Source organism: Xenopus tropicalis, chromosome 1, assembly GCF_000004195.4.
Source record: "Xenopus tropicalis strain Nigerian chromosome 1, UCB_Xtro_10.0, whole genome shotgun sequence".
Lineage (NCBI taxonomy): Eukaryota > Metazoa > Chordata > Amphibia > Anura > Pipidae > Xenopus > Xenopus tropicalis.
This window is the reverse complement of record NC_030677.2, coordinates 187522247-187548421: the sequence shown is the minus strand read 5'-3', so window position 1 is coordinate 187548421 and position 26175 is coordinate 187522247. Positions and strand designations below refer to the sequence as shown.

General features: G+C 37.0%; 1 protein-coding gene across 3 annotated transcripts in view; it reads left to right on the top strand.

Moving 5' to 3' along the window:
- The window catches only part of erbin (apurinic/apyrimidinic endodeoxyribonuclease 1), a 103356-nt gene that overhangs the window by 58118 nt on the left and 19063 nt on the right, over positions 1–26175 (top strand). For 2 of the 3 annotated variants that reach the window (XM_002934188.5, XM_004910378.4), the window contains exons 5-20: positions 87–204; positions 5970–6048; positions 9591–9680; positions 10812–10868; positions 12284–12347; positions 12677–12751; positions 12869–13013; positions 14391–14463; positions 15677–15806; positions 19156–19271; positions 20615–20684; positions 21841–21940; positions 22872–22993; positions 23626–23799; positions 24446–24625; positions 25706–25820. In XM_002934188.5, coding sequence (XP_002934234.3) covers positions 87–204; positions 5970–6048; positions 9591–9680; positions 10812–10868; positions 12284–12347; positions 12677–12751; positions 12869–13013; positions 14391–14463; positions 15677–15806; positions 19156–19271; positions 20615–20684; positions 21841–21940; positions 22872–22993; positions 23626–23799; positions 24446–24625; positions 25706–25820 — 1708 coding nt within the window. The remainder of the gene's footprint in view (positions 1–86; positions 205–5969; positions 6049–9590; positions 9681–10811; positions 10869–12283; positions 12348–12676; positions 12752–12868; positions 13014–14390; positions 14464–15676; positions 15807–19155; positions 19272–20614; positions 20685–21840; positions 21941–22871; positions 22994–23625; positions 23800–24445; positions 24626–25705; positions 25821–26175) is intronic. The other variant, XM_004910379.4, reaches the window with a different exon arrangement.

Here is a 26175-nt window from a genome sequence, read left to right as displayed (position 1 = left end):
TATTGTGTTACTCTCTGTTTTTTCAGCACAAATTAATGAAGTAGAAAATGGAAACTGATTATGGCTTTTCTTGTTTTCCCTCACAGCAACTATTCAACTGCCAGTCTCTGCATAAGCTGAGTTTGCCAGACAATGACCTAACAATATTGCCTGCATCTATAGCAAATCTCATTAATCTCAGGGAACTAGATGTCAGCAAGAATGGTAAGTTCTTTCATGAGTTAATGGAATTCTTTTCCAATAAGCTCCAAACTGTTGTGGTTTGCAAAACATGCAGTTTTTCCCCTTTTTAAGTCCATGGATTCATAATTGTGATGTTATACATTTAAATAACTTACATGCATTTGGTACATACCATAGAAATCCCATTCCTTTGAGCCTTATAACTGTCCTGTTCCTTATAATGGAAAAGTGGTATTCTTACTGCTTTCTGGGATCGCTCAAAAGGTTATTCATATGTGCAATGTATTGTTTGCATGCTTTTACTTTGTGTTCTTGTGAGGGATTTTGCTTAAAACCTGGGTACTGAATTGGGAATCCTCATGAGATGCACAATAATATGTATTCCACAGTATAGAAATAAAAAAATAAAGTGTTAAAGGAGAAGGAAAGTCATTTTGGCATTTTATTGCCAATAGATTTGCCAAATTAGTGCCACCTAGGACAGTATATTTATTCTGCAGAAAGCTTTACCATATCTGAGTACCATATCTGAGCTCCCTCCTTTTGTTTAAGATAACAGCTGCCATTTTAACTTGGTCTCTGCACCTTCTTGCTGCAGCTCTAGAGGCTGGTAGCTCTGATCACACATTCTGATGGGGGGGGGAGTGAATTATTTTGAATTCTTATGGGAGGGGGGAACAGGAGAAAGGAGAGAGCTGTGCAGACTCTGGCTGGGAATGAAGGATTTTTCTGAGAGAGGAAGTCTGATACCAAAGAACATGTTTACAAAAAAGGAGACAAGGAATCCTGTGTTTCTTTTGATAGAGGACTCAATGCAGCAGTACTGTAAGTGCTTATGGCTGTATTTACATAGATAGTTATCTTTCCTTCTCCTTTAACCATAATTAATTCACCAAATATAATGTGTGGCCCAGGTGCACCTGCCCCAGACCTTCGGCAAAGGAAGTGGAAATATCAGTATGTATATAAATATCAGTATATAGATGTAATTAGGCACACACAAAAAACACATAGGCAGCCAGAAATATTACGTTAAAAACAAAAAAAAAACTACATTAAAGCAACATCTCTAATGCACTAAGCATTTTATGCTCCAAGAGCACGTGGTTTTATGCTTTTTTTTTGGAGTTCCTAACTCCATCTACATATTGATATATACTAAATAGATAATCCTGGAAAAAGCCATCCACTAACCGTTAATATGTTCTCTAAATTCCATAAATTGTCCAACATATAGTTTCAGCAGTCCAAGTGTTCTTGGCCTAGTATCAGGACTCGAAGGCAGCAGTGGACTCTTTGGTGGTTCAGTGACAACAAGGTTTCTCTTGTGTCTTCTTTCTGCTGATCTCATATGGATTCCATTTGGAGGCAGAGAGGATACCATTCTGGCTCCAGTTAGTGCGGCTTTCAGAAGCGGGCATTGTCACTATGCTTATTGATGGAAAGTCTTTATACTTAGCCGTAAGCATAGTTGCAATAACCACTTCCAGTAAGCACTGATTGCCATGTCTGCATGACTCTTTTCTCGGTCCTTTGCTCTCACTTTACATTGGCTTCTGATGAAACCGACCCTAGAGTTTGTTTTGTGTATGTATTGGGGAAACCGGTTCTGTGAAGTGTTGCATAAATGTGTCGGCACTATATAAACAATTCATTTATATTAATTTATATTAATAATTTATATTAAGAATAATAATAATAACACTTTGATTCTGACCACCGTTTCCTTTAAACCTTGGCATAGTAAAAGTAAAAAGTTATGGCTACAATAATAAATAAGGGCCTGCAGGAAATAAATCACTTGCTTGTCGTAGACAAACTACAGTGCTGACACATACTGCCAGTTTTCTAGGTTTTGATTTTTACTGGTTTACTGATTTTTTAGTGCTTTGGAAGTTATCTGTAAATGTCATTTTTATGGAAAGCCGCGTTTGCTGAACTCCTGGTTGTAACAGTGTTGCAAAAGCCAGTCTCCTCCAGCATTACAGGTCTGTCAGTCAGCTGCCTTGTGTTACATTGTTTCAAATGCCAGAGCCACAAGGACAAGGAAATGATAGACAAAATTTCAGCTTGTAAAAAGAAAAAATCAGCTTGGAAGAGACAGATGAAGAAGCAGCAGATTTCTTGCATACATGCAGCTCTTTGTTTCTGCCTTGGTTGCTGAAGTTTTCACCATGTGTATTTTCCTAATTTAAAACTCAAAATGTTATCAGCTCCTGACTTTCAGATTGAATTTTCCTTGGATTAGGGCCTTGCAGACAAACATATTCATAAGTGGCTTTGCTGCATGATGCTCATTATCTATTTCTCTCACTCTCCCATCTGTCACAGGGTAAGTTTGGGAGGCAGCGCGTGCCTCAGCTGGAAGCTGCCCTATAGATCACAGCAATGTTATCGCTATTCTCAGAAATGGCTGTTCGATTGACAAGCATTTTTATGCAATCATTTGATGGATTTGTGCCATTTCCATTCTCATGCTGCTCACAGCTTTATGCATAAGCATTTGGGAGAAAAGTGACATCATTTTAGTTTGATTTGGGTCGAGTAATAAAAAGGAGGCAATCGTATACACTGAGCCCATATATGTGAAGGTCTCCTTCCCCAAGCCCCTTGGGCTTCTTTACTCCGGGAAATAGCAATGCCCTACATCTGTTGCAGAAACGAGTCGCCTATAGGGAAAACGGATATGCCCACAGCTAGCAACAGTACTGCAATTATTTATGTTAACCCTTTCATGCCTGATGGCACATTCCTCTCCTAGATGAAGGTCACCTCTGCTATCTACATATATACTAAATAGCACAGCGGGTGTATTTATGTATCTGCTTCAGATCTTGATTATTGATACCTTGGACCACCTATCTGATCTTTTTCCTGTTATTACTGCCCACATTTTCCGGCTCCAAGTATTCTTTCCCAATTCATATTTCATTAAACCCAAAACTTAGTTTTGATTTATATAAGTCAGTTGTAATATAAACCATGAATTCTCTTTCTACAACCATATCTTCCATACGGAGGGCAAGCTCAGGGCCTGTGCTCCTGGTGCATGTCAACCCATGCCTGGGAGTGGTAAAGGGTGGCGACCTCTGGGCAGCTCTTATTTTAGAAGTGAATTTAAGCACAGGCAGGACTTAGTTAATTGACAATTTCCTATTGTTGGCAAGGTTGGTCTTATTCAATTATATTTTTGCATGCATAAAAGATTAGTACCTTCAAGAGCATTCTTACTTAGCTAATGTTGTGACTCTTTCTATTATACCAAGTAAACATAGTTTGGGAGCTGCCTGTATTTGTAGCTGAATTCTTAATGAGATATAATTTATAACATTCCTTCAATATGACTGAATTAATGAGCAGCTTCATACAAAGTGTAAAAAATGTGCACATGAATGACATTAATCCACCCTATCCCTAAAAATCCCCGCTAGCTTCTGTGGAGTATAGCGATATAAAATGTCAAACTTATCAGTTTAACCCCATGTACATGGTATTTACACCTTCCTCCCAGTTCTCCTCACTTATATTAGACAACAATTTCCAATTTACATACAGGCTTGAGAAAAGGAAATGAATAAACCATAAGGATAGATTTGTATAGTGGCGAGACCAGTTTCTTTGTTAAATTGTGGAGTATTTTAAGGACTATGCTGGTATTGACAAATCTATTCCAAACTGCTCTTGGCACACACTGCTGTAGATATCACAGTTCATCTGTTACTACATAGGGCCTTTTTTCTTTAACCATGATAAGAATTTCCTATCCCTAATAATATCCAAAGCATGAGTAAATAGTCTCCTTTGCCAGTATGGTATTGTTTGAAATGAACATGTTATTAAATGTTATTAATTCTTAAACACAAAAGTCTGACCAGTATAGATTTTTTATAACATTCAGCCATGTGTCCATGACAGACAAATAAATACACCTGCAGCAAAGGATTAAAATTCTTGAGAGGCCCATTGGGGATATACTAGAAAATTGCCTTTTTCTGGATTTTTCCAGTGCCATAATTCTAAATCCATATTTTCTTCCCATTGGCTTAATCTTTATTTAGAGGAAACCTGTGGAGTAAGTCTGGCTGTTAATGGATATAAAGCTAGCCATACACAAACAATTGTTATTGCGACCAATAGTCACTCGAAAGATTGCATTTGTAATAATATGGCATTTGTAATAAATATGGCCACCTTAATACTGCATTAAAATCCACACCAAATCATATTGGAACTGGAACTACAGAAACTGCTTTATTAACACTTCATATAGTAATACTTGTGACAGTGGGGGTATACTTTTACCAAAACACATAACTTTACCCAGATTTTACAATTAACTATAATATATGTACCCAATCTATCTATATGTACCGTTAGTATATCGGAGTAGATATTAACAATGAGGTACCCCTTGAGTATGAGAAATATGTTGCTTGATAATTATTAATAGCCCAAAAAACTATTTAACCACCTACCTCTTGCATTGAAAGAAACATTTGACATGAACAATTTTTCTTTTTAGTCTGCTCATCTTACAGATATAATAACTAGTTAGCAATTAATGTGCAATCTATTCCTGTCCTTTCAGCAGGATGGCTATATGTGTCATTGAGTCTGAGACTAAGGATATTGTTTTTTTTCTTCTCCAGCAGTTGCTGGCCGTTGTAGATCTCAGGCCATACTGTATTCTGAGTATAAAATGTGTATATATATTTATTATATTTTAAACTGAGTATAAAATGCTGCTTTGCCATAAAGAATGGATAAGGCAGTGTGTGATAGCTCAGGCACTGCATTGTCAAAGCAAAGCTGTCACAGCAGCACACAAGGGAAACTCTGCCTAATGCATGGCCTTGGAATGCAATTTCATAACATAATATAACATAAAAGATAAAAAGTCTGTTCAGTTGTATTTAATTATTTAACCCTGGTCTCTCTTTTTCCTGCTCTTCTCTCTGTCTGAGACATCCCTGACTCAGTCTCAGTTGCTTACAGGTTATAATCATTTGTAAAATGACCCCAACCATAGCTGCCACCCCATGTTGTCTAGAAGAAATGCTTTTTTATATCAGCCTTTGGCAATTGATATTTATGTGAGTTGCTTGTGATTACAATTTTGAGGCTGCTACTATTCCCTATGGCATACAAATCATCCAGCTAAAAAGCAAAGGTAGATGACAGTGCAGCATTAAGGTTACTTCTGCCCCTTGAGCGCACCTAAAAAAACGAAGAAGTGTGATGCATAATGGACCTGGAGCCAAAGACAGGGGACCGTTAAACATATCCTTATTTGGTTCTGTGCAACAGTGTGGCTTATTCACTGTTTATATTTTGCTTTCAGTAGTATAAAACATTGTTGCTCATTGCCCTGTACAGTGTTTTACAGTCCAGTAAATGAGCTTGAGATGAAAATGTATTGCAAATATAACTGCTCACAGCACCAGCAGTGGTTAGTATTGCTGCTTTGTACCACTGGGGTCCTGGGTTCTATTCCAACCAGTGAAGTATGAAACTGGAATCTGTACGTTCTCACTGTTTTTGTTATGGTTTTGTTATGCTTCTCCCCATAATCCAAACAAAACCTAAAACATTTTGATGTAGGTAAAGAGTCCTGCCTTTTAGACAGCAACAAATGGTGTATTTTATTGCCAGTTGATAATTAGGACCTTGAGTATCAATTTATGTTGCCAGAAGTCATTCCCAGTCTGGACCCCAGTCTGTGTGTATCTGCGTTGTACAGTAATAATTAATTAAATTAATTAGCAACCTTCATATTTCTTTTACAGGTATACAGGAGTTTCCAGAAAACATAAAGAACTGTAAAGTACTGACCATCGTGGAGGCAAGCGTCAACCCTATATCAAAGTAAGTTTGTTTTTGGCTAAGTGAAAAAGTTTCTTCTACCTCTTTGCTGCACTTCTGTCTGTCCACATCCAGTCCTGTGAATCTTGGTCAGCCTTACATAGGGAGTTCAGGAGTCTTTGGACGGGAATGCATTTTTCTCTCTAGCAGCCCTTCTTGTCAGTGCAGACACTAAGGGGTACATTTATCATGTTGAGTAAAACATTACCAGTGAAGTTGCTCATAGCAGCCAATCAGATCGTTTGCTTTGGTTTTCAAACGGTTAAAATCTAATTGATGATTGGTTGTCCCGGGCAACATCACCGGTAATGCTTCACTCCACTTTTTACACAGCATAAATTTACCCCTAAGGGGTTAAGTATTCCTTGAACTCCGGATGCATGACAACAATAAGGAACACTCCTTCCCTCTATCTATATAAGACTGTACTCATTCTAGACACGACAGCAGAGAAAAACTGGACTCAGTAGGCAATCACAACACAACAGCCCCATCATTTGCACAAGAAAAGTAAGGGGCATTTAAAAAAAATTAGAACTTAGAATGACAGGTCCTCAGACCATTTTAAAGGAAACCTATACTGCTGAACAATGTGGGTCTCTATAAAAATATATTGCGTAAAACAGGGCCGGCTCCCTGGAACCATACAATTTGCAGTGCACACAAACAAGCCAAGGGCACTCATACATGTTAGGTCATATCAATCAATGAATGGACAGAGCTGTGTCTTTTACTCCAACACTACTTCCTGTTGCAGTCAGAGCTGCATTATTTCCTGTCTGGTGATCTCTGAGGGAGCACACAGCCCATCACTAAATGGCGGCTCAAGGGAATAGAAAAATAGTAAAAGGCAATATTTACTGATGTTTTCCAGTTTGGTAAGATTCTTTAATGGATCAGTTATTATGATATAAGGTATCCGTTGGTTAAGTATTCATTCTGGGGGTATAGATATCATGTAAGTAAACTGATGTTTGCCAAGTGAACATTTTTTTTTATTAAAACAGTATATATATCACTATTACCAGCCAATTGTGCACATTTTGTTATATGATGAAAAAAAGGGGAATTGCAATACAGGACAGTTTTCTGTATCAATAATTAGTAAGTTTCAAGGACTGCTGATGGCTAATTTTCTGAGAGGATCCTTTGCCTGGTAAAAGATTGAATGAAGTATATATGTAAGGGTTAAGTGGGGGCATCTTGTTCATGTCTCTTATTGCCTTGGGCTGCTATGCATTTAAAGGCTCACGGCATCTCTGTGGGCTGAGGTAAGCTATTAGTAAAAAAATAATTTAATTTACTGAGGGTAATGCTAGTAATAATCATAACATGCTAGTGCTCCAAGAAATACGATATGAGTTATGATTTAAAGAAGCTGAGAGAAAACTTCTCATCTGTTTAAAAACACAGTTTAGTAGTTGCTATGGTTTCTAGACCTGGACAAAATTTGTAGGTTTTATTACCAGGGCTGTGGAGTCGGAGTTGAGGAGTCGGAGTTGGAGGCAATTTTGGTTACCTGGAGTCGGAGTCGGCAAAAAATGTTCCGACTCCTACTAAATTTAAATGGGAACAAAAAAAAAAAAATAAAGCAAGTTTAAATGTCCCAATTCACAAACAGTCATAATTAATTACTTCTCTGCTATAAGAATAAAGCCCAATGCACGCAGTGCATAAACGAACACGTTGAGTGACCATGAAGCATGCTTTTCATTGACTGTATGAATGTATAAAATACATTAGCATATTAAAAACAGAGGAGTCGGAGTCAGAAGTATCAGAAACTTCGGAGTCGGAGAATTTATCTACCGACTCCACAGCCCTGTTTATTACATTACCTTGATAGACTCTTAATTTATATATATATATATAAGTTTGGTCAGGGGAACTTATTTTGCAAGCATTTGTTTGTTTGTTTTTTTAATGGTTTGGTGTTACATTAATGAATCCTCTGTGGCCACTGTGTCTGTGTATGTAAACAGCTTCTCTGGTATTAAAATCTCTTGTAAAGAAAGTAGTGGTCACTTGAGAGCAATAACGATAAAATATTGATAAACTCCTACAGTAATCAGAGATGTCCGACCAAAGAGGAGTGCTAGATTGACAAGGCTAATGGACCAGCTAAAGCCACCAAGGAACGATTAGGAATTTAATGCTTCGTAACTTTTTTTTTAACATCCTAGTAAAGTGGTGAAAGGTTGTAGGGGTTTAGTCCTCCATTTATCCCTTGTTTTCCCAAAACCAATATATTTTGCATTGTGCTATTGAATTGTTTTTCATGTATTTAGATATGGAGCAGTTTTATTGCCTTTCAGTTATGGATTGTGCAAAATACAGCCTTGATAAAGGAAACCTCAAACAATATACCACAGCCCCCTATAAAGTAGTCTTTGTAATTACCCTTTGCCTTTGGAGCACTCTAAGTTATTCTTAGTATTGGTTAATGATTCCAGCTACCAAGTTCTCTAGAGGCTGTACTAAAACCATGCTGCTGTCAGAATGAATTTACCTTGTGTGTAATTGTCAACGTACTGCATTTTGCATAGGTTATGCTTTATTTTTGTGGATGGGGTGTGTATTTCATAGTACTTATGACTATCTCTTCAGGAAATTCAAAAAGTCAAATCCCTAATGCAGCATATAAGCATTAAATAGTCAGTAAAGAGGCATAATGACACATAATGAAGATACTCTTATGTAATGGTCACAGAACTCCACTGCCCAATGGATGCCTGCCCCTCATGGCACAAAGACTCACAAATATAAACAGCTGAAAACTGTAGTCCAGCCATTGGATAAACTCTAAAGTTGTGTCTGGATAAATTGAACTCAGGTAGCCGTGTATACCTTTATCTTAGGTAGCTGGTTAAATACATAAATAGATACAGTGAATTGTACTCACCATAACATGTTTATTCTGAGTTACTACCTCTCAGTGCCTCCTGTGTGTTTTCAGCTGGGGGTACAGATGTTAATAACACACTAATGTTACAATATCTTCTCCTTCCCTCCCTCAGTGCATTCCCCACAGGGAATGTGTAGGAGAGACTATCTAGTATTTCTAGTATTCTGCCATGATGTAAATGGATTACTTCATCTGCTGTGTTTCCTTACAAAGCAAAATGTATAAGTATTATTTGTTTATTTTGGAAATAACATATAGTTGCAGTAGTATTTAGTCCCTTTTATATGTCTGGGTTTAGAATCAGCCTTCCCACCAATGGTTTTTCCACCCTTGATTGTCAGGCTCAGCTAAAGGGATGATCAGATCCTATCCATGTATCTTCCTATTCTGTCTATTATCCTGATTTGACTTGAACGAGTCTGCTAGGGGGCTCATTGATTAAAGTGTTTTGATGGGCCATGAAGCAATTCTGTGTTAATTATCTAGAGTTGCTTGATGTGACGGATTTATAACTGCTATTAATAACGTTGCCAATATAATTAGGAATCTATTAGTTAATCTTCATTAGGGCTAGTGTGTACCAGAATATTCCCTGCTTTGGTTCTTTTCTCCTCCTCATTTTCTTGCTTTCTCTCCACAGACTTCCAGATGGATTTTCCCAGCTGTTGAACCTTACTCAGTTATACCTAAATGATGCTTTCCTTGACTTCTTGCCAGCAAATTTTGGCAGGTAAGAGTACATCATATTTACATTATTTGCTGCTGTACATATTAGGACATTTTCAGGCTGCCTTCTGGTCTGTTCTGTTTGTTTCCTAACAACATTTCTATTTTTGTGAAAAATGTATTTGTAAAATTGTATTTTCTAAACTGTTGTACTAAACAGAAATCGGTAGAAAACCAGATTGTCACTAAACTGTATACAGCTCAGTTTTTGAGTTGTTAGAGATTTATAATACAGGTTTAAATAACAATTTCCTATTTTGTGTAGCTGTACTGCAAGAAGGGGTAAACCACATCCTTACAAATTAAGAGGGGCAATATGCTAATAAATGGAGCTTCATTAATTCTTAAACAGTTGCAAAAAGAGGCAAAGGTTTTTAAATGTTTTCTTTTGCTATTTTGGAGATCCAACTTTTTTTTTTTTTTTTTAACTCATGAGCAACGCTCAGATGTAAAAAGTTTTGGGGAGCCACACAAGCATGACAGCAGTTCTTTGGGATGCTAAATAAGGGCTGTGATTGACTATTTGGTAGACCCATGTGATTGCTGGCCTGCAGGGGGCTCTACTTGGAGTAAAACTGTGTCTCTGGGCTTCCAAAACTTGTCTCCAAGCCAAGGCCACTGGGAGCAACATCAAAGGGTGGTGGTGAGTAACATGTTGCCCCTGAGCCACTGCTTGGGGATCCCTGTTCTAGACTCACAGAGTGGCAGAAATACAACTGTACACTCATTCGACAACAGCGCTTGATAACATGTTTTAAAAAACTTGGTAAATACAGATCCATCTCGGGGATCTCTGATTCAGACATAGAGACTCTGATGCAAAGTCGTCTTGTGTTTTACTCCTAGTGTTGTGCCAGCCATTTTGGATCCTTCATTCCTTGTAAACTAAAACAACTGTTTTGCTTTAAATTAAGGCCATTTGTTGTCCTTATTTTGCTTTTAAGCAAGATTTGTTGTATGTATTTTTGGTCCAGAATCTGTGGGCATTGCAAGCTCTTTAAGGAGGCTGCATATGTTTGCTAGACCCTATACATTATAAGAGCTACATACACAGTTACGATTTACATGACCAAAAAATTCAAGACAATTCAGAATAATTTTCTTATAAATGGTAAAAATTTTTTTTTGTTTATAGGTTAACGAAACTTCAGATTTTGGAGCTTAGAGAAAACCAGCTAAAAATGTTACCAAAGTAAGTGCCATGATAATAGCAAATCTGTATAGAAAAAAGCAACTTTAAATGTGATATTCCAAGTAGCTATAGGGCACAAGGTGGCTATAGAGTCAAAGCTTAGCAATTGTTTCTTTCACAGAAATGTTAGGACTGGAGGATTGCATTTATCGAGGCACATTGATGACGTTATACAATTGTGATTTGAATATTAGCAAATAATTTACTTAACTAGTATGACAGGTGCTTATTGTGCATCTAGCAAGCTGCCTCCAGACAATAGCTTTAAGAGTACTTCGTTTTCACCCTACAATAAATATGCTTTCTAGATACTTGGTGAAGCATTCAGTATTGGCCAAATACAAATATTTTGTATTTGGTGCATCTTCAAATAAATTTAAGGTATTTCCACATTTTGATCACGAGTAACGAGTGCCAAAAACAGCTTTTTTACACCAGCATATTGTTTAGAGCCACATTATTATTTGAATTGTTATTTTAACTTTTTATTTTAAAGTGCAATATTGGATGATAACATTATAAAGTCAATTTATCCTCATATTTTCAAGACGAATTGTACTTAATACAGGGGAATGCCTAAGTTCTCATTTAAAGTTTTTGCAACAACCCAGAAGTGCCATTAGCTGCTCTGCTTGTTGTGCCATAAATTCCATGTGTACATTCAAGAAAAGAAAAAGATTTTCAGTTTTTATAATTTATAGGTTTCTAGGACTCTAGTTTTGCAGTTCCATTTGATACAATTTGGCACCCAGAAAAAAAAATTTGCTCTGCTGATGCCTCATATCAGCATGTGTAGGTGGCACATTGGTCTGGAAGGGAGAAAACATGCAGCTCTCTATTGTTTTCCTTCGATCTCCTTGTTCATCACACTGGCGGGATGAGAAAATCAGTTCCATATGTAGCTTTAGAGGGATATTATCCGATTAGAAATATATTTGGATAGACTGTTTTCATTTCCCAGATGGATAAAATAAAAAAGTGTATTGAGTACAGAGTAGGAAAGAATTTATGGGAAAGGTATTGAGAGGGCAAGAACTTCTGAATAAAGGATTTAGGGAACCATTTATAGCAGAACAGGTACAGAAAAACATAGAAGTGTGAACAGAGATTGTAAAATAAAGGAGTATAATGAAGGACTGAGGGAGGAATAAGAAATTTGTAGGAACTTGAGTAAGTTGGCAGAGAATAAAAACAGGAGAGAGCTAAAGAATGAGAAGAAGGGTGCTGGAGACAAATGAAAAGCAAAACAATAAATCTGCAGAAAAAAAAAACTAATGGAGGTAATGAAGCTCTAAAGAAGAATAACAATGGAGGAAGCAGGGGTAGTGTGGAGGAAAATGTGAGGCTGATGAAGAAATGCAACACAAGTTTTCTGCAAAAAGGGACTTAAAATACTTAATCTCTTCCTCTTTCAGAACTATGAATAGGCTTACTCAGCTCGAGAGGCTGGATCTGGGAAGTAATGAATTCACAGAAGTGGTAAGTTTTACAAAAAATGCCAACATCAACCTTCTCAAAGTGAACCATGTTATGGCATAAGTTATGACTGCTACTATTCTTGTGTACTTACAGAACAGTTCTTTAATGTATGTACATAATTCTACTGCCTCTGCCTCTTAGATTTTCCTTTCCGAATATCAGAAAATGCATCAAATTCACAAGTTAATATGATCTCTAATGTAACTGTGGAATACCTGATGCATTTTGTCAAAGTATAAAATGAGGACTGCATAAAATATTGGTACCATTAAGATTACATACCGTTTCATCCTTACACTGTCTCATAATCAAATATATTTTATTTCCAGCCTGAAGTACTTGAACAACTGAGTGGTCTGAAGGAATTTTGGATGGATGGCAATAAATTGACATATATTCCAGGGGTATGCATTCTGTGTGTGTATATGTATGTCATCCTTGATATAGAATGATTTCATTTAAAATTATATTTCAAGTACACGAAAAACATTTTTCTAATGGGCTTCTTTACTTTACCTCAGTTTCTCGGCAATCTGAAACAACTGACATACCTGGACGTTTCAAAAAATAATATAGAAATGGTGGAAGATGGAATCTCTGGGTGTGAAAGTTTACAGGACCTCTTATTGTCCAGTAATGCAATACAGCAGCTACCAGAATCTATTGGTTAGTATCTTGTTATAATGCACACACCCCAATTTCTAAAAATAAGTTTGGTTAGTTAGCTAATTAACTAAATGTTTTATGTTAAGAAACCACTCAAGGGGCAAAGCACAGTATTTTATTATCATTATTATTATTACTTCAGCATTTGGCTTTAGTATGAATACAACAACCACTCTGCGTTGCTTGGCAAATATGGTTCAAGTGTGAGGGTCTGTGTGAATGTGATGGAATATGTTTGATACACTCTGTATGAATAGGGGGTTCATTTTAGACATTTTGGTCCTGCCTCCCATGCTACTAAAGGTGTGGATGAAGTGCACCTAAAAGTTTCCCTGTGTTGCTAAATGGCAAATCGGATAAACTCTGTTTATAAAAAAAAAAAAAAGTAAGAACGCAGTGCTTCCCTGCAGCTCAATCCCCAGAACTCTGTATTTATTAAAGGATTACAAAAGATAAAGATGTAGATAAATCATTAGCAATCATTATACACTATCATTACACTAATTATTATAAATTGATCATTAACTGTTTTCTGCCTTCTGCTGCCTCTGATGGTAGCTGCTCAGTACAAGTCCATTTAGATTGTTTGCTACTTTAGAGACAGTGTCCTTTACTGAACAAACATTTCAAAGTATAATAATAAATACAGTAGATATATGTCTGTTAAATATTGTGAACTTCTAAATAATGCCATTTCATTTTGCATATTGGTATCCTCCTAAAAGGAAAAAAGCTACAGAGAGTTCAGGTGGCCATAAACGGTAAGATTCGCTCTTTTGGCGAGGTCACCAAACAATCGAATCTTTCCCCTGAGATTCCCACTTTGGGTGGGTGATATTGTGCTAATGCTGTAGGGCCAAACGATTGCATTACAGCGAAGGAGGATACAAAAAGTCGAGTGAGGACGCAACCAATGAGACTATGTGGTTGTCAATCTGACAGAAAAATCGAGGCTGACCGATCAACATACGAGTTTTTGTCGGTGGACCCCATATACTGCCTTATAAACTGCCAAATCAGTAGGACCCGAATCGACAGCCTAAATCTGCCTGTGTATAGCCATCTTTAGCTGGTGGCTAATGAGAGTTACTGCATAAACTGAGAGCAATAAGCCAAGTTCATCCTTTTGACAAACATAATAACAGATCTGCTGCTGGTCCAGATTTGGGTCAGCAGGATTTTCTCAGCTGAAAAGTTGTGGAAATCCAAGGACCTAATATATGTTGACCTATTAACCTAAATGGCACACATGGTATTTGGAACATGCTTATTGTGCCGTGCTCTTTATATCTACAAGTGTGCAAATCTGCTAAACTCATCTACTGTATACCTAAAATCCTCTTCAGAGTTTTGACTCTGTCTTTTTTCTTAATACAGGAGCACTTAAGAAATTAACTACACTGAAAGTGGATGAAAACCAATTAATGTACTTACCGGACTCTATTGGAGGGTAGGTGTTTGTATTTGTAGCCATTAATCCTGTTATCCATGTACGTTTAGCCAAAGTAAAGCTTATTTCCCCCCTTTGTATTAAATTGTGTTTGTTTCTTAGTATTCTAATTGTTAAGTATCTGCTAATTGGCAGTCAATGGATAGCTATGAGCTAAGATTTGCCTGAAGGCCACATTTTTTTCAGCCAGGCCTGGAAAATGTACATAGAAGTAAGTGTGTGTAAAAGAATTAATATATACACTTGTGATAAAAAAAATACCATAAATAGTCAAATTATATTAGCCATAGTTGCTGGTAGAGTTTCCTGTTGAAAGTTTAGAATGACTCATTTTTAAGTCACTTCACTTCACCTACTTCCTCTGCAGCCTTGCTTTAGGTCTTATGACTTTGAAGTGACACTTTTAGATGACATTTAGACTAAGAAGTGATTCTGGAAAAACTGCCCATCCCACAGTATGCATTTGCAGTCACCAAACCCCGAGCCAATTTGACTGATGTGCGTGGAGCTCCAACAAATGTACAGTACGGTTGATGGCCTTACTTATCACTTCCATTGGACTCCAAAGGCAAAATTTTGGAGTGGAGTGAACAATTGTGCTTCACCATCTGTCTGATTGATGAGTTTAGTCAGTGTCTGGAAAACACATTCCCTGCCTGAATGGATAATACAGACTGTAAGGTTTTCTAGATATGATCTGGGACCCAAGGTTCCAGCAAGGAAAATCCTTAACAATACAGCATGCAATAACAGCCTGGCACATCTGTGCTTCCATCTATGTGGCAACAAATGTTTTAACATCTAGTTGAAAGCATTCCCGTAAAAGAAGATACCTTTATAGCAGCCATGGGAGGACCAATTTCTATATCAATACCCATTAGTTTAAATGAGATGTTAGGCAGGTATATAGAAACTTTTGGTTATATAAATGCCTGTTGCTCTCCCCATTGTGTCAGGGGACATCTAAAAAGCACTATTGGAGATTATCCTTATATTAAACTTGCTGGTTTCAGCATAGCTATGCTGCTTATATTTGTTAGTTGGAAATAAATAAACATCAGTGAAACTCTAAGTTGTATTTCTTATAAACAATAACATGTTTGAATTGGGGGTGGGCTAAAAATACTGATTTAAGTAAATCCTTACTTGGATTTGACGTACACGGCAGTTTTGCATTGGTGTTACGTAATTTCAAAAAAATTATTTCCTCTAGTCTTACTGCCATCGAAGATCTAGACTGCAGTTTCAATGAAATTGAAGCCTTACCATCCTCAATTGGACACTTAATCCAAATTCGGACTTTTGCTGCTGACCACAACTTCTTAACACAGTTGCCTCCTGAGGTAAGTGGAATGATTTGCAGGCACAAATACAATGGTCCTGTTCCTGATTGGGTCACTAAGGTGATAGCCCTTAATCAACACACACTCATCAGAGTAACTATTCATTGCTGTGGGATTTTTAGAAATGTGTTTATCAGCGGGTAAAAGAAAGTTCACTATTTGATAAATGTACTTCTAAAAATTCCATAGGAAAGAATAGAAAGTGGGTAAATTCTTCCATGGTGAGCTCTAATCTCACATTAGAGATACAGGTATGGGATCCGTTATCCTGGAAGCTCCAAATTACAGAAAACCATAGACACCATTTTAATCAAATAATTCAGATTTTTAAAATTGATTTCCTTTTTCTCTGTAATAATAAAACAGCACCTTGTAACTGATTCCCAACTAAGATATAATTAATCCTTTCTAGAGGCAAAACAATCCTATTGGGTTTAGTTAACGGTTTATTGATTTTTTTTTTAGTAGACTTAAGGTATGGAGATCCAAATTACAGAAAGACCCCTTATCCCGAATACCCTTGGTCCAGAGCATTCTGGATAACAGGTCTTATACCTGTACCAATAGTATAAAGAAGGTTTGTAAACCTAAAAAAACTATTTGCCTAAGAAAGTATTATGCTGAGCAACTTTTCAATGCACAGTTATTAAAATTTTCATTTAGAAATGTCATTGTTTTTAAAAGCAATGGCTTGATTGTCACATGCTAATTTTTGCACTGCTGATTGTTACTATTACAACAGTATAACAGACCAGTGAAGAAGTTTGCAAGGCATTCTGGGAATTTCAGTCTTGGCTAGAGAAGAACCAGAACCAATCCTGCCGCCTAACTATTAACTATTTATATGGCAAAGATTGTTCTATTAATGTGAATTTTTAGATTTGTGAATGTTGTACAAAGGTGAACAACCCCTTTAAGTGACATCAAAAAATAACACATTAGCAGAAAATGATATTCCATTTGTTAGAGAAGGTGATACTTCAGGGTGTACATCATAGAGCCCCTGCAGAGGCCCTCCCTCCACCCACGCGTTTGAACTTGGCCCCAATTCCCCTAAAAGGAAATGGCAGAGCAACGCAGCAGAGTTGGCAACTGCCATGTCTTGTCATGTTAATTCTACTTCTTGGCTCCCAGACACTGATCAGGAGTGTGTGCACCTGGAAGCAGTTGGCAAACAGTGGCATGTACAGTGGAAACATCTGGTTTCAGTGTGTATTCTCCCTTTAGGCCTTCAGCACCAGGGAGCCATTCACTGAAAGTTACATGGGCAGGCTTAGTGGCTGGCATCCCCGCTGTGCTGTTTTACCTTATCTGGCAGTTGGGAAGAGGGGCCTCTGAAAGGGATCTATAATATACACATTTTTGTTTTCCCTTCATGAATTCTAATGCAGCATTAATGCTTCTATGTGAATCTCAATTAAATACTTATCCACCTTGTATTGGAGCTGATCCCTAATAACAGCCCAGAGCAGGAGTGTTGGCTTCTCACAAGTTCAGCTTCTCTCAGACTGCAATAAACAAACACAGGCTGAGAGCAGCAGAGGCAACACTTCATGTGCCCTGGCCCTAAAGCCACACTGGGCTGTTTCTCGGCCTGTGTATAAATGCTGCTCTAAATAGCAATTCCATTTACAAGTAACTTCAAAATGATTTGTAAATGTATTTATTTTTTAAAGTTGCTTTCAGTTATATGTTGGGACCCACAAAGTTTTGATTTGAATCAGCTGTTTATTTCCTTAGATAATATTAGAACAGACACAGCTCTGGTCACAGTAATCTTTATTCAGTTAAAGAAAAATCAAGTCTTGCAAGTTCCCCATCTCTACCGAAATATCCGTTGGCCACAAAGCACTGGTGTATGGGTTATTTTCAGTATTACTAAAAAAAATACTAAAATTAGATCTAGTCAGTTATGTGATAAATGTATATATATATCTCAAGCATCAAGCTCAGCATGGTGGAAGAAGTATATTTTTCATGACAGGTCCTAGCATGGGGTAATTCTAAAAGAAGCCAGCAAGACTGTGGTACATGAGGGCTGCAAGCAGCGTTCCCTTTGTCTTGGTGCAGCTTGTAGGGTCATTATGTCTAGAGAGAGAGATTAGTAGAAGATTAGGATAAGCTGGTCCCAGATGTTTTCTTCTAGAGAAAAAAAAAGTATCCAATAATATACAAAGAATCGTTTCGTTCCAGTCACAAGAGTTTTGGATGTTTGAGGCTGGCAATGTTCCCATTAAATATAATAAAGTAGATAACATATTTTTAAAGCTAAATTAAGGTATGCACTACTACATACAGAAATGTTTTGTTTTCATTACTATTAACAATGAGAAGGTGGTTTTTTTTCTTATCTTGGCTGAATAAATGAAGGCTACAAAAAAATTAATAGATGTCTGTTATTTTCCCCTTTTAAAGAGAATTCCCAATTTATAAAACTGGCAAGAACAGAAATGGATTCCGAATTTGAAGGGGTTGTACTGGCTTCATTGTAGTGCTTTATGTAGTTCAGTTTATTGCCAGACCATTTCTACCAGTCTGCAGTTTGTGGGAAAAATAGGGTATAATTTCTGGTTTCAGCTGCTGTTATCAGAAGAGGAATGAATGAGCTGAAGGAAGTAATAGCTTTTTATCCTTTGGTATTAAAAGGCTATCAGTACATGACCTTGTTTGCTTGTTCTTAGAGGAATAAGGGTAGAAAAACTCTGATAAATGGTCTTCCGTAGAACATAGCTTTAATTTAAAATTGTATCACCGCAGAACTAGCTGCACATGTATTCTGTTAACTCAAAAAAGTGGCCAGTGAATTATATCTTGGGAAAGTGGCATTTCTCTTATGTAGGGTTCAACCTGTGTATTAGCTGGGACCATAATTGTAACCAAGTTTCCCATGGGGAAACACAGGCTTCCATAGCTTGGGCCTGGTGCTTAATAATGAGGAAGATGGCAGTCCCAAGCATGCAACCAAATATAGAGAGCTACTGGTGCAAATTGCTCTTCTTTGTTTTATTATGCCAAAGAACAAAGTGTTTCGGGGGAATACCCCTTTGTCAGGTTCATTGTCATAGTAAAGCCTAGGGTCTGGTCCCCATTTCAAAGAGCCTTGTGTGCCGGTAGTCTTCTGTATTTGGTTAGCCGAGGCAGTATTCACTGTGACTTTGTGCAAGAATAAGAACTGGATGTCAAAAGGTTAAAGTTGCAGAATTCACTGTGACCATGAAATGTACGCTGGCAGCCTGCAGTACCAGAGTGAATGTATGTGAATGTTTACAACACAGTAATGGGATTAGGCTGCGCTGTCATGAAATGATTATATTGCCTTTGTTTCACATTAACCTCTTTTGTTCTTCAGATTGGAACCTGGAAAAGCGCTACAGTGCTATTCCTTCATTCCAACAAGTTGGAATCTCTCCCTGAGGAAATGGGTGATATGCAAAAACTCAAAGTCATCAATCTTAGTGACAACAGGTTAGTAACAAGTTGCTGAAACAATTTAAGAAATGCATATTTTGTCTTCATTTCGTGCACATTATGTGGGCAGTGATATGGTCTCCTTTTAGCAAAATGTAGGTTGGAGCAGTCGGTAATATTAAATGAGTCTATGGCAGCATGTTGTATACTAGATTAGATAATAGATTGTAAGCTCTACGGGGCAGGGACCTCCATCCTCTTGTGTCTTTGACTCTTAACTTATTGCAACTGTATTTATCTTGTATATATCTGTATTTATTGTTGTACTGTGTATTTATCTATTATTATCTTAACACCCTGTTTGTATTAATGTATGCTACTGTACAGCGCTGCGTACATAAGTAGCACTTTATAAATAAAGATATATACATACATACATACTATTTACACTTTATTGCTGCCGTCTTGTTTCACAGAGTCCGCTGAAGAGAAGCAGGGATTTTTTTTTTCTTTATTTCTTCTCTCTACACCGCAGGGACTTTAACTCAAATCCATTCTTCTTCTTTGGGCAAATTAATAACATTTTTTGAATAAACTGATTTGGATATACAGTATGTACACTTGTAGAACAAATCATGCCTTTTCAGTTCTTGTGCATTGTTGGATTTCACTTGGCTTATAGTTTGAGGCAGTCTGCTTTAAGAGAGAAAGTGCACTTGGGTGTCAGTATTATATAATAGTAAAGCTTTATAAGCAAGCAGCACTGCAAGGCATCAGAGCTTAGCACTGCACTCTTGTGCCCCTATGACTTAACATTTACCCTTGAAATTGGAGACACCTAGGGCACCAGGGTTAAAAAAACCAGTACACCTTATGAAAGAAACAAAGAGGGAAAACATTTGTTGAGCTCTTTTCTAAAAGGTGTCGAGACATCCCAACCAGTAAGCTAGTACACAGCGATTCAAAAGACTCTTTTGTTCACTTGGTATCTTTATCCTTGTACTGGTGCTCATCTGCCCACAGGCTATAGGAAATAACACAAAACTAAACACGTCTTTTAAATCCTTATATGAACATTAAACGTACAGATGCGGAAAAACTATAATCCATATGTGGGTGATGGCTCTCTATATGTATATATATTATACATTTGTGCTTGGTCAGTACCCAAATATTTTACCCCTAGGAAATAGAAATGTCATTTACATAGCAGCCAAGTACGCCTCCTTATGGCTATTGCATAGACTCATCTGAAAGGGATTCCACAGAGGTTCTGCTGTGTGATTCAGTTTTAAAACCCACAGAGAATGTGTTGTATTGTATGACTGATGCACCACCCACTCTTCATTGAAATGTGCAAAACAAATCTTTGTTTTTCTTTTTTTTTTTGTCTTTTTCAGACTGAGGAATTTGCCCTTCAGCTTCACAAGGCTTCAGCAGCTCACTGCTATGTGGCTTTCAGACAATCAGGTGCAGGATGCATTTCTCAATGCTTGACCTTTCTTATTCTTCAAAAGCATATGCGATTTACAGTCTTGCTACTGCTTTCTAAAGATACCATACCACATTTTATAACACTTTGCAGTAAGGGCTGTAATTCAGTATGAGTGAGAAATATCCCTCTGCCCATGTGTACTAGGGAACAGTTTTTAGGTGCCCCAGGATCATTGCTTACTTTATCACCAGTTTCATAAGTTCTTCTTCTTTGTTTAAAAAAAATTAAGAAATACATTTCCTTGTGTACCAAATTATATCCATATATTGAGATGTGTCAATTATATGTAATAGACAATTATAATAACATTAAAGAGGAGCTCAGACAAAACAACAACTGAAAAGTAAACCTAATTTTAAGCGACTTTACAATATACATCAGTTAAAAAATATGCAGCCTTTTCATGTAATATGGTTTTGCCTAAGACTAGCACCCTGTTCTCTTGGTAATCTGGATTTCAGCATATATAAAAAATGGTATTTATTCATACTTTTTGAAGGAACAGATTACAGAGATACGTAAATGAAGGGTTTCTGTGTTATGTGGGGCTCTTCAACAAATTTTGGTTCGGAAGCTGGAGTTCCCTTTTAAATTACATCCATATACTGACAAAAGCATGGTGTCATGCAGCCTAACTTTGTGAATCGCAGTGATATCTGTCTTGTAATGCTTTGGGGAATTCTGGCCTTTAAAAAGATAATAAAACATGTCAGACACTTTAAAGGCAAGAGACCTTTGTGACTTTAGAATGCAGTGTTGTGTGACATTGGCTGCACATTAGCCATTGTTTTTTAACTTCAGAATGCTGTTCCTCTGGTTAGAACAGCCGTTCATTAAAATGTAACCTGCCTATAAAGCTTTTCAGTACAAAGTCACCAGTATGTTGTTAAACAGCAACACGTAATCTATTTCTTTCATGTATTCGCGTGTATAGAGGGAAGTAATTAGCACGTAGGCACACATTAAACTCTCAGTGAATTAAACTCTCACTTTATAGGACTAATGTTTAAGCACCCTGCTGTGTCTATGGTAGGTGCAATCTTGCACTTGTTAAATTTAAAAGGAGTAGATAAAAAATATTATAACTAGTTAGTGCTTAATGTTTTTATTATTATTTTTTTTACTTTACAGTCTAAACCACTCATACCACTCCAGAAAGAAACTGATCAAGACACCCAGAAAGTTGTTCTTACAAACTATATGTTCCCTCAGCAGCCAAGAACAGAGGACGGTATGGATAATACACTGGTATTTCTCTGTTGGGTAAAGGGGGGCAACTTAAATAATAACTAAAGCTTTATTAAAGAAGTAGGGTAGAAATGCTGTAGATTATGTTTTGGGCTTCTGTACCATTCCAAGGCAACCATAGATCTGTTACCCAAAGATGCCCCCAGTAGCCCCCCATCTTCTTTTCTGCTGATTCCCTGCTCTGTGCTGCTGTCACTTACCTGAGCTTAGGGGCCCACTCATATTATACTGTATATATAGAATATAAATGGCACATTATACTGTATATATAGAATATAAATGGCACATTATACTGTATATATAGAATATAAATGGCACACTATACTGTATATATAGAATATACATGTCACAATATACTGTATATATAGAATATAAATGGCACAATATACTGTATGTATATATATATATATAGAATATAAATGGCACAATATACAGTATATATAGAATATAAATAATGGCACAATATAAGGCTGATTTGTGAATAATACAGATTATTAGTGCATGGCAACTCTGAAACCAATGCAATTAGCATCAGAAATTAATAATCAGCCCTGTAGCAATTAGCAGACAGAACTGGTGCAGCCTGGTGTAAAGCACAGAATCTTTGCAGCTATAATTTGTGTAATTTAGTATGCCATGGATCACACATTTAGTTGTTCTACAGATAAACTGTGGTGGGGGTTTACCCAGATATATACTGTTATTATTAAATTATAATGTCTTATGTGTATTCTTTCATTCATTTAAATGTAATAAGTCAGATAAGAGTTGGTATAAAAACCACAATCTTTGGGTACTTTCTGTTAAAAACACTGCCCAGCAAAATTAGCCAGTGACAAATATATTGCAAGACATACATGAAATCATTTGGCATTATAATGATGTCCTCTCTGCTTTGTAAATTACATTTGCAGTTATTTTCTCATCGGACAATGAAAGCTTTAATCTCTCTCTCTGGGAAGAGCAGCGGAAGCAGCGGGCTCAGGTCGCCTTCGAGTGTGATGAAGTCAGAGATGACCGGGAAGCTCCAGCACGAGTCAGTGTTCCTAAAGGGCTCAGGCTTTCTTATATGCAGTCCCTAACTTCAGAATGGGGCTAACTTTTTAAGAAATCAATAGCCAGAGTTTATTTAAGGGGCAGTAGGGTTGTGTTTCTCTATTTCTCTCTCTCTCTCTCTCTTAACTGGCTGCTCCTTGCTACCTCCTTGCCTGAGGCAATGGTCTCACTTTGCCCCATAGCAGGAGCAGCCCTGTTCATTAACATCTTATGCCAGAAGCACTTGTGGTCTTTATTTGACACCATTCTAAAGACTTGAGATTAAGGAACCACTGCCCAATCACAAATGTATTAGTATATGCAGCGTTAATCGCATGTGTTACCAAAGTGTTTAGATGTACCAGAAATGAAGACTGATGGGATCGAAATGCACCACAGCAGTTCAGTTAGTAATATGTGAACCCGCAAAATGTGTCTTGGTGGAAGAAGAAGATGTGCCTTGCACTACAGAAAGAAATTTATTATATGCCTAGTAATAGTAATTCAATCCAACTTATAAATCTAAATGCTTTAACCTTTTGTTAAAAATATTAACTCATTTGGTGGCTAAAATGAAACCATTTGCATGTTGAAATATAAAAACACTAATATGAATTAAATGTTGTTACGTAGGAAGGGATCTTGAAGAGGTACCCAACACCATACCCAGATGAGCTGAAGAACATGGTGAAGACTGTTCAGACCATTGTCCATCGGAAAAAAGATGAGGAAAAAGCAGAAGAAGCCAATAAAGAGACAAAGCAAACCGATGGTGATCTCATTACACTGCAGGATGTAGGTGTAAAGGTCAGGAAGTCAATTGCTTACAATTATTTAAAGCATATAGGTTACAGTGGGATGGCAGACAACACAGTGTATATGCATAGCTAATATTTCAGGTTTATTTACAGAAACAGATATTAAGGCATTACATTTTGCCATTGCTTACCAGTGGATCTCCATTTCTAAAAAGAAGCCTACACTTACTTGTTTTGGTTACCTACCATTCTCGTGTATTCAATTAATAGTATGAGGTTGCCCGCTCTACCTTCCAGTAACCGAAGCATGACAACCTTGTATAAAGAATAACAATAATAAATAACATTACAAGATCTTAATGAGTTTAGGCTTGCTTGTTATTTACTCTATTATTCAATCACCAACAAAGAAGAAAATCAGCCTGACATAGAGTGCTATTCCACACAGATGGAAGTATTCCCACATACTCTTTATAACAAATATTAATGAAACAGGAATGCTTCCTATGTTGCCCATTTTCCAACATGCACCATACCAGTACGTTATATATATTGTACACATTACATTTCTTAGTTCCCCCTTCATTTACTTGCTATTGTCAGCAAAAGTGTTTCATGTGGGATACAGTTATGAATAAGTATAAAGAGCTGTTATAAAGTATAAAGAGCTCCATATCCTTTCATTTTTTTTCTAGACCTCGGAGGCAATCTTGGTAGAAATTGATACAGAGGATAAGGAGAAAAACATGCCAGCAAACTGTATAAAGAAGCTTCATGAACCCAGCACAGAGAATTCTAATGGGAATTCACAGTCAACCACTCTTGTAAACAATTTTTGGAATGCGAAAACAGCCAACCATGAAGACACACTTGAGGTACAACGTTGTTTTACTCTCTGTTTTGGCCATGAAAGGGAAGAGGTTCTGACACACTCAATATAATATCCTGACAGTTCAGTGGTATATGCTAAATACTGATATCCATCTACCATACAGTTTGAAAGAGCTTTTTAGTTCCAGGTTCGCTGCTGACACCATGCTGAGAGCATATGTAGGTAACAGAACAGCCTTTAGAGATGGGTTATGATGTGATGGGTCCATGTTTTATATGTTTTTGTCCAGATTAATTGCCAGGGAGTGACACACACAGACTAATAATAAAGATTTAGATGTAAATTAAAAGGGAATGCCACCTAAACACAACTTAAGATTCTTCTAAGTAAACATAATTTCAAGCAACTTTGCAATATACATCAGTTAAAAAATATGCAGCTTTTTCATGATTTTCATGTAATAATGTGATTTGGAACAGTTCCCTAAACCTGGCCCCCTGTTCCCCTGCTGATCTGGCTGACTACTGCCAGACAACTGCCCTCAGCCTGCATCCTCCAAATCGCACAATTCCCTGAACACATGATGTCAATAAGGAAAGGAACCACAGTGCAGTGCATTGTGGGTTATGTAGTTCCTGCATGCTGACTGTAAGCTGTAGAGAAGTTGTTAAAAATTATAACATCAGTATTTTAGTCCCTCTACTCCTGCCAAGATTTCACATGATGCAGAAAGAGAAGAACTGTTTCTGATTTGTAGCTGGATTTCAGCATATAAAAATGAGTTTTAGTCTATTTGAAAGAAGACATTACAGTGATATGTATATTAGGGGTTTCTGCATTGTGTGGGGCTCATATGGAGTTCATTATCCTGGGTATAATAAAATAAATATGTATTAAACTTCTCGGCACTGAGAACAAAAAAAATCGCAATATTTGCTTAAATTGTTGGACTGATGAACACTTTTAACTTTAGATTTTGGGGTGCCTTGACAAGGCTGTGCTGTTCTGATCTAGTCACCAGCTAGATTTTCCAGTAAATCTACCTTTTGGCACCCCTGGTATAGTTTGCTCAAAATGGAAATTGTTTTAAATGAAGTATTTGTTAAATGTACTCCTGCTGCAGGGATCAGAAGACTTATCTTACGATGATGAAATGAAGATGGCAGAAATGAGGCCACCTCTAATAGAGACCTCCATGAATCAACCAAAAGTAGTAGCCTTGAGCAATAACAAAAAAGGTAGGCAACAAACTGACGGAATGATTATCTGGCTTCACTCGTGTGGGCGTGTCTGTCAGACAACTGTACTAGTGTGATGGCAGCTATGACACATGACAGTTTTCTAAGGGGCTGATTTTACAATTTGAGAAAAAAACGCAGCAAATAATCATGAATGCGAATATACTTGAGAATATTATTAAGAACCACGAATAGTCTGTATTCTGAAAAAAAAAACCCTCGAAAAGCAACCAGAAAAAACTTTTCAAGTCAAAACTGGCGAGGTTTATTAGAAGTCAATGAGAATTATTTCTAACGACCTGAATGTTTTAATAACTGGGAAAATAAATAAAGTTTTTTTTAGCCTCTTTGAAAT